This window comes from Notamacropus eugenii, chromosome 3 (assembly GCF_028372415.1).
Source record: "Notamacropus eugenii isolate mMacEug1 chromosome 3, mMacEug1.pri_v2, whole genome shotgun sequence".
NCBI classification, from domain to species: Eukaryota; Metazoa; Chordata; class Mammalia; order Diprotodontia; family Macropodidae; genus Notamacropus; species Notamacropus eugenii.
The window spans coordinates 488,915,432-488,930,956 of NC_092874.1; the positions used below are offsets into that span (position 1 = coordinate 488,915,432).

The 15,525-nt window shown below is 52.1% G+C and overlaps 1 protein-coding gene across 46 annotated transcripts in view; it reads left to right on the forward strand.

Moving 5' to 3' along the window:
* CLASP2 (cytoplasmic linker associated protein 2) overlaps positions 1-15,525 on the forward strand; it is a 148,159-nt gene that overhangs the window by 84,210 nt on the left and 48,424 nt on the right. For 14 of the 46 annotated variants that reach the window (XM_072599257.1, XM_072599263.1, XM_072599259.1 and 11 more), the window contains 12 exons: positions 1,929-2,021; positions 3,748-3,893; positions 4,797-4,932; positions 5,529-5,599; positions 5,781-5,840; positions 6,683-6,760; positions 7,060-7,227; positions 8,334-8,389; positions 8,514-8,693; positions 9,856-9,879; positions 11,027-11,044; positions 12,876-12,977. In XM_072599257.1, coding sequence (XP_072455358.1) covers positions 1,929-2,021; positions 3,748-3,893; positions 4,797-4,932; positions 5,529-5,599; positions 5,781-5,840; positions 6,683-6,760; positions 7,060-7,227; positions 8,334-8,389; positions 8,514-8,693; positions 9,856-9,879; positions 11,027-11,044; positions 12,876-12,977 — 1,132 coding nt within the window. Of the gene's footprint in view, positions 1-1,928; positions 2,022-3,747; positions 3,894-4,796; positions 4,933-5,528; positions 5,600-5,780; positions 5,841-6,682; positions 6,761-7,059; positions 7,228-8,333; positions 8,390-8,513; positions 8,694-9,855; positions 9,880-11,026; positions 11,045-12,875; positions 12,978-13,093; positions 13,121-13,361; positions 13,407-15,377; positions 15,405-15,525 lie in introns of all 46 variants that reach the window. The other 32 variants (XM_072599246.1, XM_072599252.1, XM_072599247.1 and 29 more) reach the window with 7 other exon arrangements.

Below are 15,525 nucleotides of genomic sequence, written 5' to 3' on the forward strand. Positions count from 1 at the left end.
TCTATATTACATTTTATCAATTTAAAACATCATTCCAGGGAGGAATCCTTTGGTTTCTGTCATGTTGTCAAAGGGCACGTTGTCCATGATACCTTCCGGCTTGTCTCAGCTGCTTCCCTGGTGACTTCCTCTTCCGTAGAGCTGGTGCCCACCTGGGAAGCATTTGTCTCCCAGTTCCATGTCCCACTTGCCATAAGAACTCAGTCATTATCTAAGTTTGTCCAGCTATTGCATCTTTCTAGGAATCTTGTGCATTTTTGGGAACACCTTGTTGCATTGGAGTTTTTGTTTTACTAAGGAAATGTTTTTTTAAAAATCTTGGACAGAGAATGAACGCAGTGACCTCTGCATCCTCCCCTCCGTTGGAGACAAGGCTGCCTCCTGTGGCACGTGTCTTACAGACCCCTTTCTTGTCCTCTCTTGTTATGGCTCTAATGTGCATTAGAATGACCAAAGAGGAGAGACCCTAAAGACACCAGATCCTCTGTCCCAAGGCACAAGAGAATGGCAAAAGCCTTTCTTGTGGAAAACAAGGCTCTTACGATGTGGAAAGCCTGTCTGACTTTGTTGTACCCTCAGATGGTGGGACTGCCTCCTGGACCCTCTCCCCATCTGCTCTGGGATCTGTGCTGTCATTGGCAGACCCCCTGCCAGGCATCTTGACTGATTACCCCTTGGACATTGAGGGCCACCTGTAGGCATCTCAAATTCACTGTGTCCTTTCCCTGGACCACTCACTACTTGGCTGCCCAGTACCTCTCCATCAGAGCCACCCTCAGCTTCTCACTCTCTCTCACCCCCCATGTCTCATCTTCATTTTTCACTGGCCTGGCCCTTAGACCCTGCCCTTATCACCTGACCAGGAGCCCAGGCCTTCTCAGTCTCCCCACCCCAGGGCCATTCTCTCGTATTGGAGAGCCTGCATTTAGGTTTTGCCACCACCATGCCCCTGTGTCAGTCCCCAGCTATCTTGTGTGAGTTGTCAGCCTGACCCACTGTAGACTCTTGGAAGACAGGGACATCATGCTTCCTACGATGCCTGGCACAATGCAAGTCTTCAGATTTCTACCCTCACAATCTCTCTTGAAGACGTCCCTTTCTCTCTGCCTACTCCGGTGCACTCCCTTCATCCCCAGGGACTGCCTGAAACCTCCATTTCCTTACTCTTTTCTTACCCCAGCAAACTCCACAGTTGAGTGACCATAGTCAACAGGCCTTTATTAAGTGCCTACTGTGTGCTGGTGACTATGCTGCTGAGGCCTGGTGAGACATAAAATTTGAACCGGCATTCAAGAATATTTAACATGCTTTAAAATCTGATGTATCGTCCTGGGTAGGGATTCCAAAATCTTGTGGAGACTTTTCTCTGGAACTCCCATGGTGTGTTGTCTGGAGGTATGACTCACAATATTTTCTCTAGACGTGGTTTGCTTAAGATTGAGCAAAGCTTGAGTCTTTTTGAGGAGATAAACTGCCCCCCCCCCTTTTTTTCTGAAACTCTAGAAGATGTTTGTCTTTGGTTTGAAAAATGATGCAGTTCTCTGCCAAGACCTTAAAATGAGCGAATGAACGAATGAATGAAGCAGTGGTGAAGCCCCTCCTGCATCAGAAACGCTGTGCTGGATGTTCTGAGGGTGTGTCAGAGAGTGTAGGACAGGCCCTGCTCTCCAGGGTTGAGAGGAAGAAAGGGAAGATGGAAGAAAGGTGGAGAGGGCATGGAGGGGGAGAAGCGTTCCACATTTCCTGCACTGAGACAGAGCACACGTTGATGCTTGGTATGTGGCGCTCTGTGCTCAGCCTCTGGGAGGTCCCATTGGAAGGGAGGGTGGCCACAGATACATGAGCAGATAGAGGGAGGATGGCACTGACTTCTGTGAGGACAGACCCCCCCCCCCCTCGATATTTACCCTGTGATTTCTTGTTTTCAGATATATTCTAGTCGTGAACTTGAAGAGACATTGAATAAAATCAGGGAAATTTTATCTGACGACAAGCATGATTGGGACCAGCGCGCAAACGCAGTAAGTGTCTGTCTGACTGCCTCTTTTACTTGGCCTTCATTGTGTGCTCGCTTGCTTTTCCTCTGATTCGTGGAGAAATGGGAGGGACCATGGCCTGCTGCAGGCCAACCACATCAGTGGCAGCAAAGGGACTGGGCAGACATCCCTGGCCTCCAGACACCGCAGGCTGGCGCCCACCATCCCCTCCTCCACAAGGAATGTCTGTGTTCAAGCTAGTAACAGAAGATGCCAGAATGGATAAAGGCAAAACACAGAGTCCTGGGGGTGACCTGGAGAACATGAGGGGATGGAAAGCAGCCTGTGGGCGGTGGGGACAGGACGTGTGCACCCTGATAGGCGTCTGATTCCCTGAAGCAAGTGGAGAAGGAATAGACAGGGTGCATTTGACAAATGGAGGAAAGAGGGAGAGAGGGAAGGGTGCCTTTATTAAGCTCTTCCTTTCTAGAAAGCCCTGGGCCCAGCATCAGGAGCACACAGATTAAAATGAGGCACACCCTGCCCTTCAGGGGCCCTGAGGGGCAGCAGCAGAGCAGGGGATTGTTCCCCACTGAAAGAATGGAGCTACTGGAGAGGGCCTGGGACTCTGCTGACCAGGGCTGCCTTGAGGGGCTGTGGCTGCAGCCCTGCAGGAGTGGGGCCCAGGCTGCAAGTCCCTGGGGGCGACTTCCTGGGACAGTGGCTTAGGGTGCTGAGCTGGAAGCCTGGTTCTTCCCAAGGCTCTCCTGTATTTTTATTTATTTTGTAAAACATTTCCCGGTTTGATTTTAATCCAGTTCCAGCCCCATGCTGAGAGTTGCCACTTTCAGATTCTGGGCAGTTGCCTGTATCCAGGGCAGAGGAGATGATCCCCAGACTGTGTGTCCTCTTGAGGGTTCATAAGTGGCTGGCCTCCGTGTTGACTATTCCCATGAACCCAATAATAGAAGAGGAGAAGCCCCAGTTGGAGGTCGTGTCCTCCTAGTGCTGACCTCGTAACATTGCCTCAGGCTGAGATCATGGTGCCAGCACTTTGAACTTTAGCAACTTAATCATGAAAGGTAGTATGTGATAACTTAGAGAAACACTTAGGAGATTTTTGAGAAAGGGCATTTAAAGCTCCGGAAGGAGAACTTTGTAAGGCAGAGGTGGGTGCCTTGAGTCCTTACCAGAGAGGATGATGAGGAAGGAGCAGAATGGTGGGAGGCACTGCTTTTTATCCTTTGTCTCCTTTACCCTTAACAGCAGGTCCAAGAGTCAAATTCTGCCGATGTTTTCTGCCCTTTTCCGAATTTGCTGCTTTCTCCCTTTGGAGGAAGATCTGTGGGTCCGCCTGCCCTGGCCGTGGCTGTCAGACACCATTGCCAATGAGAGGGTCCCCAGTCCCTGGTTTGTGGCTCTCTTCCTTCTGTAGAGCCCTGCGACCAGGGCCACGGGACCCTGCAGCAGTCACTTTGTCTCTGAGCCTCAGTCTTTTCTGTAAAATGGGAATCCAAACAGTGCCCACTGTCCTCCAGCATGATGGACTATGCAGTGAGCTCTTACCCAGGGTGACTGGCTGGCCCCAACAGCAGACCGCCTGGCTTTACACTGGGCCCTGGGTTTTTCTCTTTTGGGGGAGGGGTGGCTATTCTCATCTGTCCTCTTTTGGGAGCTGTAGGGACATGGTCCTCTCATCCAGGCCCCGCCAGGGGCTCTGCACCAGCCACCACCGGCGTCCTCCATCCTCACATTTGTCTTTCTGTTTCAGCTCAAGAAAGTCCGGTCCCTGCTGCTGGCTGGCGCGGCCCAGTATGATTGCTTCTTCCAGCATCTGCGCCTGTTGGATGGCGCTCTGAAGCTTTCCGCCAAGGATCTGCGGTCCCAGGTGGTGCGCGAAGCTTGCATCACCGTTGCGTGAGTGTCAGGCCCTTCCTCCCCCACTTTCCCACCTGCCTGCCCTTTTGTTGTGCCCAGGCCTCTGGCTCCAGATCATGGGGCTGGCCATTGGCACCTGCTGGTCATCCCTTCCTCCTCTGCGTCCCCTCAGGGGCACGTGGGTTGTGTGAGGAGGAACCCCATCACATCCTCCACCCCCCCAAACCCTCCCCACCCAGGCCTCGCACCTCCAGACCCCACCCTCTGCGACCTGTGGTGCTCCCTTGCAGCCTGTTATGGCAGGCACCGGTCGCGTTAGCCAGGCTCTAGGATAGGTATGCTCCCTTCGGTCTGGGGTACCAGGGGTCCTTTGGCCCCTCTGCCTCTGCAGGTGCCACCCTGAGAGGTTGCAGGGTTCCAAAAGTCTTGGCTTCTTCAGCTTTGGGATTATGGCCTGGTGCATAGTGGGCCCTTGAAAGAAGCATTCATTTATTTTAGAAGAGCCCCCAGCTTCTCTCCATACCACCCTCCTAGGAGTTATCCCAACTTGCCCCTAGCTCACCTCTGCTTGCCTCAGGGCCTGTTTTCATGTTGTTGCACCTGGTCATGAAGTGACCTCCCCAGCCTATGAGCTGCTGTGGGGTATAAAATGTCCCAGTGTTTTGGCAAGCGGCCCCTGGGGAGAAGCCAGGGTGCCCCAGGTCACTGCTACCCCTAGAGAGATGCCATGTAAAGTGGTCAGCAAAGGTGGAATGCCAGGTGCTGGAGGGGCTCCAGACCCCCAGACCCTTTGGTGCGTGCCCCAGAGAGGGGGCGGTGCTTGTGGAGTCCATTAGCACTGCCCAAAAGATGTAATCCCATCATTTCTCTACATGTGGGAGGGCAGAGTGTGCCTTGATCCTAATTGTGCATGTCCCATTTTTTCCTTCTCGCTGTACACAGACATCTGTCCACGGTGTTGGGCAACAAGTTTGACCATGGCGCCGAAGCCATCGTGCCTACCCTTTTTAACCTAGTCCCCAACAGCGCCAAAGTCATGGCCACATCAGGCTGCGCAGCAATCCGCTTCATCATCCGGGTATGTGCTTCTTAACAATGCTCAGGGTGGGGCCTGCCCCCACAGTGCTCCCCCAACAGAATACTACCCCATGTCTGCATAGGGGTTGGCCACGGGGACCCCTCAGAGCTAGGGGGCACAAACCCAGAATGCACACAGTCACCATGTGAGCCTCTCCTCCCTTCCCACTTATTCCATGCCTGGCATGTACCTGTGCTACCAGCACCAACTCCTCCCTCCGGCCACACAGTTACATCTGTCTAAGAAACATTAAGGGCCTACTGTGTGCGAGTGGGTGACTAAGTGGTGCCATCGTGCATGGAGTGCCAGGCCTGGAGTCAGGAAGACTCATCTTTGTAAGCTCAAATATGGCCTCAGACAGTGACTAGCTAGGTGACCCAGGACAAGTCACTTCACCCTGTTTGCCTCAGTTTCCTCATCTTTAAAATGAGCTGGAGAAGAAAACGTCAATCCACTCCAGAATCTCTGTCCAGAAAACCCCAAGTGGGGCTGCAAAGTGTTGGCCAAGGGGTGTAGTGTTAGTAGAGATGACTGCCCTGCTGCCCAGACAAGAACACTTAACCCACGAGTGCTGAGACTATTTCTGTGTGTTTCAGCACACCCACGTGCCCCGGCTCATCCCACTGATAACCAGCAACTGTTCTTCCAAGTCAGTGGCAGTGAGGAGGTGAGTACCCTCCCCCAAGGGGTGGCCTTCAGGGCTGGGGGGAGCGGGTAGGAAGGGGAGGGGAGCAGCTCTATCCTTCTCTGTCCCTTCTGGGGTGTGTCCTTGTGGCCTGTGGCCACACCCACACTTGCCCACACTGGGGCCCATCTGCACTCACACCTCACCATTTTCTCCTTTCCAGGCGTTCCTTTGAGTTTTTGGACCTCCTCTTGCAAGAGTGGCAGACCCATTCCTTGGAAAGGTATGTGGGAGCATCCCTTGTGCTCCTTCTTCAAGGTTCTCTGTGATCAGTGTCTCAGAACTGGGGGGACAAAGTGGGGCCTGGGGGAGCCTTTCCTCTCCTTCACATGAATCAGAAGGATGAGGAGAACCAGAAGTCCATGGGCGCCATGGGGCCTCCCTCCTTGCCCCCAGCCCTGTCCACCATCTTGCTGGGGGGGTGGGGTATTTGCTTGTCTTATTGGCTGTTCCACCATTTCTCACACCAGATGCCCCCTCCCCCAAGTCCATGCCGACCCCCTCTCCCTGCTGCCCTTCAGGCTCCGATCAGACCTGAGCCAGGCCTCACCGTGGGCTGGAAGCCTTACCCCATGACCCCTGTGGGAGATGGCTGTCCCCCCCACCCTGTCCGTGTCTTGTTTGTTGTGCATCTTTTCTCCTCCTTCCATTTGGGAGCTGCTGGAGGACAAGGCCTAGGCCTAGGGCTAGGTGATGGCCAAAGGAAGGGACAGGGAAGGCTGGGAGCATTTACAGAGCACCTGCTATGTGCCAGGTGCTGTGCTGAGTACATATCTTACAGGTTCTCAGGATTATCACCATCTTACGGTTGAGAAACTGAGGCAGACAGTGGTGAGGTGACCTACCCAGGGTCCCATAGCTAGTGAGTGTCTAGGACCAGACATCGCACTCTGTGGCTGGCAGTGCCTCTCTCCTTCCCCCCCAACCCGTGCACTCAGGCCAAAGCTCCTCCATGGAAGGACCACCTCCCGTTGACCTTTACTTTGGTCCTGGGGGTCCCAAGGGTGAGGCCATGTGCACCCAGTATGATGTCCACTTGAGCCCTGAGGGCTGTTTGTCTTTCAGACATGCAGCCGTGTTGGTCGAGACAATTAAGAAGGGGATTCATGACGCGGATGCCGAGGCCAGAGTGGAAGCCAGAAAGTGAGCTTTTCTTGTGCTTGCCTGGGGACCCCTCCCTCGTGCCCCTGGGCTCCCTCTTTTCTGCCCTGTCTCAGGGTCTCCACGCCCCCCTGCTCATTGTTCATTGTGAAGAGGGCCTTGGGTGAACAATGGAAAATGATTCCCCCTTTACAGCCTCTGCTTGGGGAGGGGGTGGCCTGACAGTTCCCACATTCTCCTGTGTTTCATATAGAGCCTTGAACTGGAAAGGTTCTGGGAGCGGGCAAAGATCTGGGCTGCCCCCACCCGGCTGATAACCATTGCTCTCTTGGTCCTCCTAGGACATACATGGGCCTCAGAAACCACTTTCCTGGTGAAGCTGAAACCTTGTATAATTCCCTGGAACCTTCCTATCAGCGCAGCCTCCAGACGTACCTCAAGAACTCAGGCAGCACCGCGTCCCTCCCTCCCTCAGACAGATCCTCCTCCAGCTCCCAGGAGAGCCTCAAGTGAGTGTGGGAAGCAAGCCAGGCGAGTGAGCTGGGTGCTGTGTGCAGGGCCTGACAAGGTCCCCTGCCCCAGCTGGGGATCCCTGGTGTGCTGGGCATCTTGTGACATGGCCTTGGGACCCAGCCCTCCAGGGCCCGCCACATGTTGCCACTTCTGGCAGCCGCCAGAGGCACTCTGGGCCTCAGACACTCCCTTGAAACTGTGGGACCCTGAAGAGGCCACTTAACAGCTCCTCGCCTGCTAAACAGGGATCCTCTTAGCCCTTTGCTCCCAGGATCCAGTGCAGTGGTCCTGGTGGTAGAGATGACATGGAGGCCGCACGTCCTTCTTCTTTCCTGCTGTTTTGCCGTCTACCCCTCCCCCCTCCAGCAGCTTGTTTGGGCCAAATGTGGACTTTGTCTCAGGTTTCCCCAGCCCTCTTTCCCCCCAGGTCCTCTTCCCTCTGCCCCCAGTCTCCCCATCTACTAGGGGAGGGTCAGCAGGTGTCATGGGTGTCCCCACTGTCGCCTGCCACCTCCTTCCTTCAGAGTTCCTCATTCCTCTCATCCTGTAACTCACTTTCTGAGTCTCTGGGGGGCACCAACAGGGGATCATGAGGATATGGAGATAGCAGGTGTAGACAGCCCTCTTCTAGGAGTCTGGCAGGAAAGGGGGGACAGAAAAGGGGCTGGTTTAGGGAATGGAAAACCCACACCTGTATTCTGGCAGGTAGCAGGGGAGGAAGAGGCTAAGGCAGAGGCAGGGCTCATGCCTCTCTGATGAGGTCTATCCCTCCCAATGAAGAGGAGGAATCCCATGTAGTAGCCTTGCCTGTGGCCTCTGTGTGACCTCCTCCCCAAAGGCGGCCCCCATGGGGGCTGAGCTCTCCATCATCCTTCAAGACTCACAAGCACCTCTCTGGGGTCTGTCTATGAGGGATCTTGAGGGCAGGGGGCTGGCCCACTTGGCGTCCTCACATGTGTTTGGGGGCTTCTTGTCAGGGAATCCCAGATCCTGGTTCCATTTTCTCAGTCCTGTGGATGCAGCACCTTGAGTGTGTCTGTCCTGGACAGGAGCCCACCGTCCTTCCTGCCCCTCAGTGACAGGCTCCCTTTCTCTTTTCCAGCCGCCCATTCTCCTCCAAATGGTCTGCAGGGAGCGCCTCGGCCGGCCCTGGGAGAGGTGAGGCATGGCAGGTTGGCATTGGCTCTGGGTGGGCTTCGTCTTGGTGATCAAAGGTAGGTTTAAAGAACTCTCCCCTCCCTCCCCTGCCAGTCATCACATGGCTTTGTTCCTTTTCCACCAGTGTCTTCCAGTGGTGGTAAAATGACAGGCAGTCCTGGAAGTCTTCAACGATCCCACAGTGACATCGATGTGAATACTGCTGCAGGAGCCAAGGCCCGCCATGTTGCTGGGCAGGCAGGGAGCAGCAGCAGTGGGCGCCTCGGCCCTGGTGCCCTCACCCCTGGGTCTTATGCTTCTCTAGGTAAGAGAGAGAATGAGAGAGCGCGCGCGAGTGCATTGGGTGGGTTAGGTTTTTACAAAGCCCACTCTGAACTCTGTTCATTCATTCCCAAGCTTTGTCCTTGTTTCTCTGTATCAGTGAGGCAGAAGGGGTGAGTTCTGGCTACAGGATGTCTGCTCTTGTCCCACATTGCCTCCTCTGCTGCCCTTGGGTTTTGGAGCCAAGATGGCACCTGTTGCTGCTGCTGCAACTGCCACAGGAGCCTGTGGGGGGTGTAGAATTCAAAACGTTTCACGGCTGGAGTATTTCTAGAGTGAGAGATTCAGAACACACAGCGCACTCAGGACTCCAGCAGTCCCTCCATTTTCTAACTTTTTTCCATACTCGTCCAGTTTTCTTAGTCTTGAACTCTTGGGCAAGGCCAGGGAAGGACACATCTCACAGCCTTCGGGCCCCCAGCCCTGCTCTCCTCCTGTGGCGGACACCACTCAGCTTCCCTTTGTCCAGCCTCTCCGGGCACTCCAAGGCCTGTCAAGGAGTCCCCTCCTTTGGAGAGAGAAATGTGATCTCCTGTGTTCACACATGTTCATGTGTGCAGTTATGATGGCTAATGAGGGGTGTGTTTGGTCACTTTCATTCACAGTAAACTTGTAGCTGAGTCACAGGTTCCTTAAAAACAATTTTCCTCTCAAATTCCTCCCTCAAATTTGTTCATTTAGACCACTTTACATTGGAATTTTACATAGTGTGCCATAGCAAACCAGGGGAAAGTTCCTTCTCAAAGTTAGATGCCATGGGATGAGGGCTTGCAGACCTCCTGACTAGAGAGCGCCATCTTGGAGGAGAAATTGATGCTCAGAGTGGCACTGATGTGATTCAGCCCTGGGCCAAGGGAAGGGGCTTAGAAGAGGAGAAGACAGACAGACAGAGAGCATTCAGGGTTAGGGTTGTCACGGACTTTGTTCCCATTTCCCTTCCCAGATGCTCCTTTGGTGCCTCTCTTTGTAGCCTTACTCCTGGCCAAGAACCCAGTAGGTCTGCAGACCTTAACCCCTCCCCTTTCCTTGGAGAAGAAAGGCCAGGTCAGGAGAAGCATCTGGGAGGAAAATGTCTGACGTGCACCTGAGCTTTTCCCTTAACCCACCTAGCTTTCCTTTGTTTTTTGCTTACTTGTTTGCCAAAGAGGATGCATCGGACAAGACAGATGGTAAGCGCTTTCTTCTGTTTGACCCTCAAACCGAAGCCAGGTGGCTTTGTGGGTGCTCAGAGAGAGGGTGCTTGATGCTTTCTATCCCTGCCTCTCCCAGTTCTGGAATGTTCCTTTAACCCTCCTTGGTTGAGAAAGATCTCTCATTGTCCACACTGGGCTTTCCTGAGACCAGTCCTGCCACCACTTGCATCCTCCTTGGGTTTTTATCAGTGTCAGACTTCATATAAAAAACGTATGTTGTTGGGAAAGGTCAAGTGAGACTGACTGGTCTTTGTCATGAGTCCTGGAGTGGAAGTTGCTTTTAGTCCTTAAGCTTAGAAGGACCTTGGAGGTCATCTTGCCCCCCTCTCTCTGAAGCTGCACACAGAGTGGAGTCCAAGTTCCTAAGTCCCAGGCAGCCAATGGCTCATCCTCTAAATTCAGGGACTTTGTGAGTGCTGCCCACCTGGGCTGTATTGCTGCTTTTTCAAAAATGGGGGGACTGTCCTTGTTTTTAACGTGACTCAAAGTCTGAAATTTAGGAAAATGGCAAAAGCCCCAAAAATGCACATGTTATGACTCTTAGCTGGATGTTCATTTTTATTTTGTAGTCCCGAATGAGGAATCCTTTGGTTTCTCAATATCCACTTAATTTGAACAAGGGCTTTCTAATATCATACTGCCTCGTCTGCTGCAAATGCAGTGTGGATCATAGTAGCAGGGTCGTAATAGGCCCTTGGTCACACACTGGGGAGTTGAGCCTGAGTTGGTCAGAGCCCCATGCTCAAAGACAGGGAAACCATTGCAGTCCTCAGCCATCTCTGATGGTCCCTGCTATGACTGGCGGAGATGGGAGAGGAAGGCACCCCCCAACCCCTCCGCCCTCTCTGGTCATGGTTAGCAAGGGAGCCACCACCTCTGAGATCTGGGTCACCATCTGCCCCCAGAATCTTTTCGGCTTTTGTTGCCATCTGAAATGAAACAGATTCAGACGTGGACATCCCTTGTTCCCAGGCTTCCTTCTCCCTGACTGGCTGGCCCCCTTGGCCCCGAGTAGTCCTGAATGGCCCCGGAAGACTGTCTTTGCCCAAGTATCACATCTCTCTAAAAGATTGTATTGTAGAAGTGGTTGAAATGTCATTGTTGTTTTATTTCTCCTGTTTAGGGACAGCTTCTGAAGACGGTAAGAATTCTACCCGTCTTTGATAGCGTAGAGAACCCTTTACCGTAACATTCCCATTCATTTTCAAAGTAAACTAAGACCATCTCTCAGAGGTTTCATACTAATTCTTCACTGGCTTTTTTACTTGTTCTGTATATGTGTGTGTGTACATGTGTGTATGTGTGTGCATTGGTATGTGTGTGTTTCCAGGGAAGGGCCATCACTTTGCCTGTGATTTTCATTTGTATCCCAGGAAACCATGGGCTGCTCAAGCATCATTGTTTTACATGTTTAACCATATCAAGTACCAAATCGGGTTGATGGCCGGTATCTTTTCCAGTCAAATGCTTCGTACTTTACTTTTGTCTTTGATGTGAACCTGCCCTTGCTTTGGGGCGCTGTGTGCCACTGTCTGTGATGACCTCATTGAGGCTTAGAAGCACTGGCAGGTGGTTAGAGTTAGTGGGGGCCTCTGGTTGGCGTTGGGACAATCCCTCACCTAGTGCTTGGCTCTCCCTATTCAGGCTGTTCTAGAACCACATCTCCCTGGTCTGGTCTAGGCGTTGGGCATGTGCGCGTTGAGCTGAAGTGATGGTCCCCATGGAGCATCTCTTCTCATGCTGCTATTCTGTCAGGATCCAGACTACTTCTGGAGTACCTTATCAATAGGGGCTGGAAATCCGCACACCACTGGGGTTGGCCTCCAGTCTGCTCCTCGTGCCACTTGGCCCTTTTCTCTGGCCTGTTACTTTCTGCTCTTGTGTCCTCCCTTGCCCCTTTCAGTTCCACGTGTTTCTTTTTCTCCCAATTTCTCTGTGTCCGGCACCAGCCAGGGGCACCCCATGTTTCTGTCCCTAAGCCACAGGAGTCTTTTCAGGATGATGAGGCTTAAGAAAAAAGGAGATTGGACAGTTTTTAACATCCTAAGAAAAGTTCCTTGCCATTGTACTCTTCTTGGGGTTCAAGTCAGAAACATGGCCTGTAACACTCTCAAGTATAGCATGAACCTCGTCAGAATATAATTAGGAAATAGTTAACAAAATAAAAATATGATAAAACATCGATGTTGTTAATATGTCATTTTCTAAGTTGATATGTGGCCCAAAGGTACAGCGTGGTAGCCCCCATTGCAGCCCACTAAGACTTAAGGGGTTGGGGGAAGAGAATCAGTGACTCTCAAGTCAGTTTGAGAAGAGATGCCCTCAGTCCTACTACCAAGAGAGGCAAGGAGAAGGGATCTGTACAGGTCAAGTTATAGCCATCAGGGTGCCCTGGTACAAGGCAGAGCCCATGCCCAGCTCCTCTCAGAGCGTGCAAGCACAGGCCATTTCTGCAGGGGACCCACACCCCGTGCTGTGAAGGACAAGGATGCCTACTTAAAAGAGGGTCTCTGACCTAGTCAGGCTCCTCCCATAAAGGAAGAAAAAAGTTGTTGCCTTCTGGCATCAGTCAGACAGCTGTGGACAGCCAGTGAGAGCCCCCAGGCCCTTCCCAAGAAGGAAGGGAGGCCAGGGTGCTGTGAAGGAGAACGTTCATGTGAATTTGTGAGATGGAAATGAGATAGTTCAGTCAGTCCAGTGCCGGTTTATAGACCTTTGTCATGGGAGTCTCTTCATGACTTTTCCATTTCAAACATGGTGTCCAGATGCATCCATTTGGCAGTGCATAATTCTGTTTGGTGTTTAGTCACAGCAAATATTCACCTAAACTCATCTGAGAAGTAAAGATTTTAGACAGGCACCTCAGTGGTAGTCATAGCCAGCTTCCAGATCTATAGAAAATGCTGACCTTAGCCTTTCTCAAGGTCCCACAAGGAACTACATGCCCAATTAACAAAGATTTCCTTTCTCAGGTCGCATGAGATCCAAGCTTTCTACAGCGGTGGTGGCCACAGCCAATTCCAAGGCGGATTCCCGAGGGCGCAGCCGGACGAAGATGGTCTCTCAGTCTCAGCGTACGTATCACTCTCGCTCTGGCCTATGGGCTGGGCACTGTCCAAGAGAGGCGTGGGTTCTGGCCAAGCTGTTTGCCAGAGAAGACTGCCTACTGAGTTGTTGTTCTGTGTCTTAGGTCCATCATCACCTGACAAAAATGAAGGTACTTTCCCAGCGTGGCGTGGCGTGGTGGTGGTGCATGTGTGATTCCTCTTCTGTGTTGCTGTGTGGTGTGGGCGTGTTGTTAGGACCGGGTCATTGACAGGACCCCTCTTTCCCCTTCCCTTTGTTGCCCCTGCTCTACATCCCCCTCCCCTGCCCGCGTACTCTTAGCTGATCCTCAGCCTCTGATGTGGGTGAAAGGATGAACACACACAAAGTGATTTCTCCTTGTCCTCCCTCAGAACCTGCTGCCACAGTACCTTGTTTCTGGTTCGAACTGCAGGCAGGTATGTGCTGCCTCCATTTCTTCACAGGATGGGGGAGGAGGGGTGGGAGGAAGCATTTACTGAGTGCCTGCTGTGTGCCAGGAGAGGTCACCGTTGCCATGATTTCCTTCTTTTTCGTGGAGGCATTGCTAATCCAAAGGGAACATGTCTACAGCCCTTTCTGAACAACACATTCGTTCATCACTCACTTGCTTATTACCACCCAAATTGTAAATCCCCAGGGAATTCCTCTGCCATCCTGAAGCATGAGGGTCTTTGGATGGCATTCCAAATTTCCTTCTGGTGATTGATGTTGGAGGCAATATTCCCACTGCCCTCCCTCCAGGGGATTTCCAGTGGCCCTTCCCATCTCTGGCATCCAGGGGACGGTTGTCTACAGATAGGAGCAAGGCTGACCTCCAACTAGGCATGTTTCACTGTGTTGGTGTCATGGAGGCATTGCTAATCCAAAGGGAACATGTCTGCTAGGGCTTCCCTTCTCAGAATCCTGGTATTGAATGTTTCAAGTAATGATGTAGGATTACGAAAAAGACAGTTATATAGAAATATGTTTATCACTTTTTTTTAAACAAGCTCACAGAATCTCTGCTGTAGACAGACTATCCAACTTTTTATGTGGTTGAAGGGTTTCCTTTTTAGCATTCAGGAAGGAAAAATATTAAGAATAAGAATTCAAATTCTAGGTAGCCAGCCAGGACCAACTGCCTCATTTTACAGGTGAGGAAACTGAGGCACAATCACTTCCCCATCCAAATCTGTACTCACTTAAACCTGAGGGGGCCATTTGCAATCTCTTGGAGCAGAACACATGTAGAGTAGATTCCAGTAGATTCTGCTGCCCCCCAGGCTTGAGGAGACCAGGTGTCAGTAGCACATGTTCATTTAGATGGCCCAGGTTCTGCTCTTGAACCCCTGCTCTGTATGTGTAAGGTCTTTGCTAGGGGATAGGGAGCCAGAGATGCCCTTAGAAAGCCAAGCTGGTGACCTTGCTGTCCACAAGAACCTCTTCGGTCCAGAAAATGAGCCCCCATCAGTGGCTTCTGCCAATCACACATAACCTGATGAATGACCTAACAGAAGGGTTCCTGCCCTCCTTTATTGAAGGAGCATGGGAGGGAGACCAGAAGAAAAGCCATAGAAGGGAACCTCGACTTCCCCAGACAGCCCCCCCATCAGGGGAGGGAGCTGGGGCCATGAGGGTTAGGCCCTGCTCCTGTGGAGTAGCCCTTCTGTGACATTAAAAACCAGTCCCACAAAGCCTCACAACCAGAGACAGCTTAGCCTCAAGAATCTGGATTTGAGGAGATTTCTGGTTTCTTTGACCATTAGGAAATATGCCTTACTGTGATACATGGGCATTGCTGCATGAGTTTCTGCTCTCCCATTCCACTTGAGTGTGATGCTTGATTTTTCCATATTTTTTCATCACCATTAAGAAAAATCCCATGAGATCTCTTGGATCAAAGCAGGTGTGTGTTACAATTGGTTATTGCCCCAGATCAGCAAAAGAAGAGGGGAGGGAGAAGACTTCTGGGGGTGGGGGTGGGGTGGATCCACACTCCAGCCCCATGACTCCCTTTGTGGTCATTATGTTTGGGCTCAGGGCCCCCATTCTCACTGATGGAACCTTGTTCGTTGGGATTGGGCTTTTTCCATTGTGAATTCTTGAAACCTCATTTGACTATGACCACCACTACACCAAAGAACAAGTCCATTCAGTGCCCACTGGCTGCCTTCATCCTTTCGAGGCTGCTCAGGTTGGCCATTGCGAGGATGAAGCAGGGAGGCTGGCTTCTGTGGCTCAGGTCCCTGTGCCTTGTACCACCAGGGATGCCGTGTGAGGCCGGGGTGAGTGCTGCTTTGGTGGTTTGGCCTCTTCTCTGGTGTGAATTGACTGAAGCATTCCTCTTTCTGTTTGCTCTTTGTGTTGAATCTGCTCTGCTTCTGCTCCCTCCCCTCACGCCTGCTAAGGATCGCAGTCGGCTAACGCTATGGGCGGTAAGAACCCGCAGCCTGGATGTGCGCATGCATTTTTCACCCATTCGCATCCCCCAGAGAGTGCTCTATTCAGCAGAAGCTCTGGCCCTCCCTTGTGGCCACGCCTCAGTCTGAGGAGCCC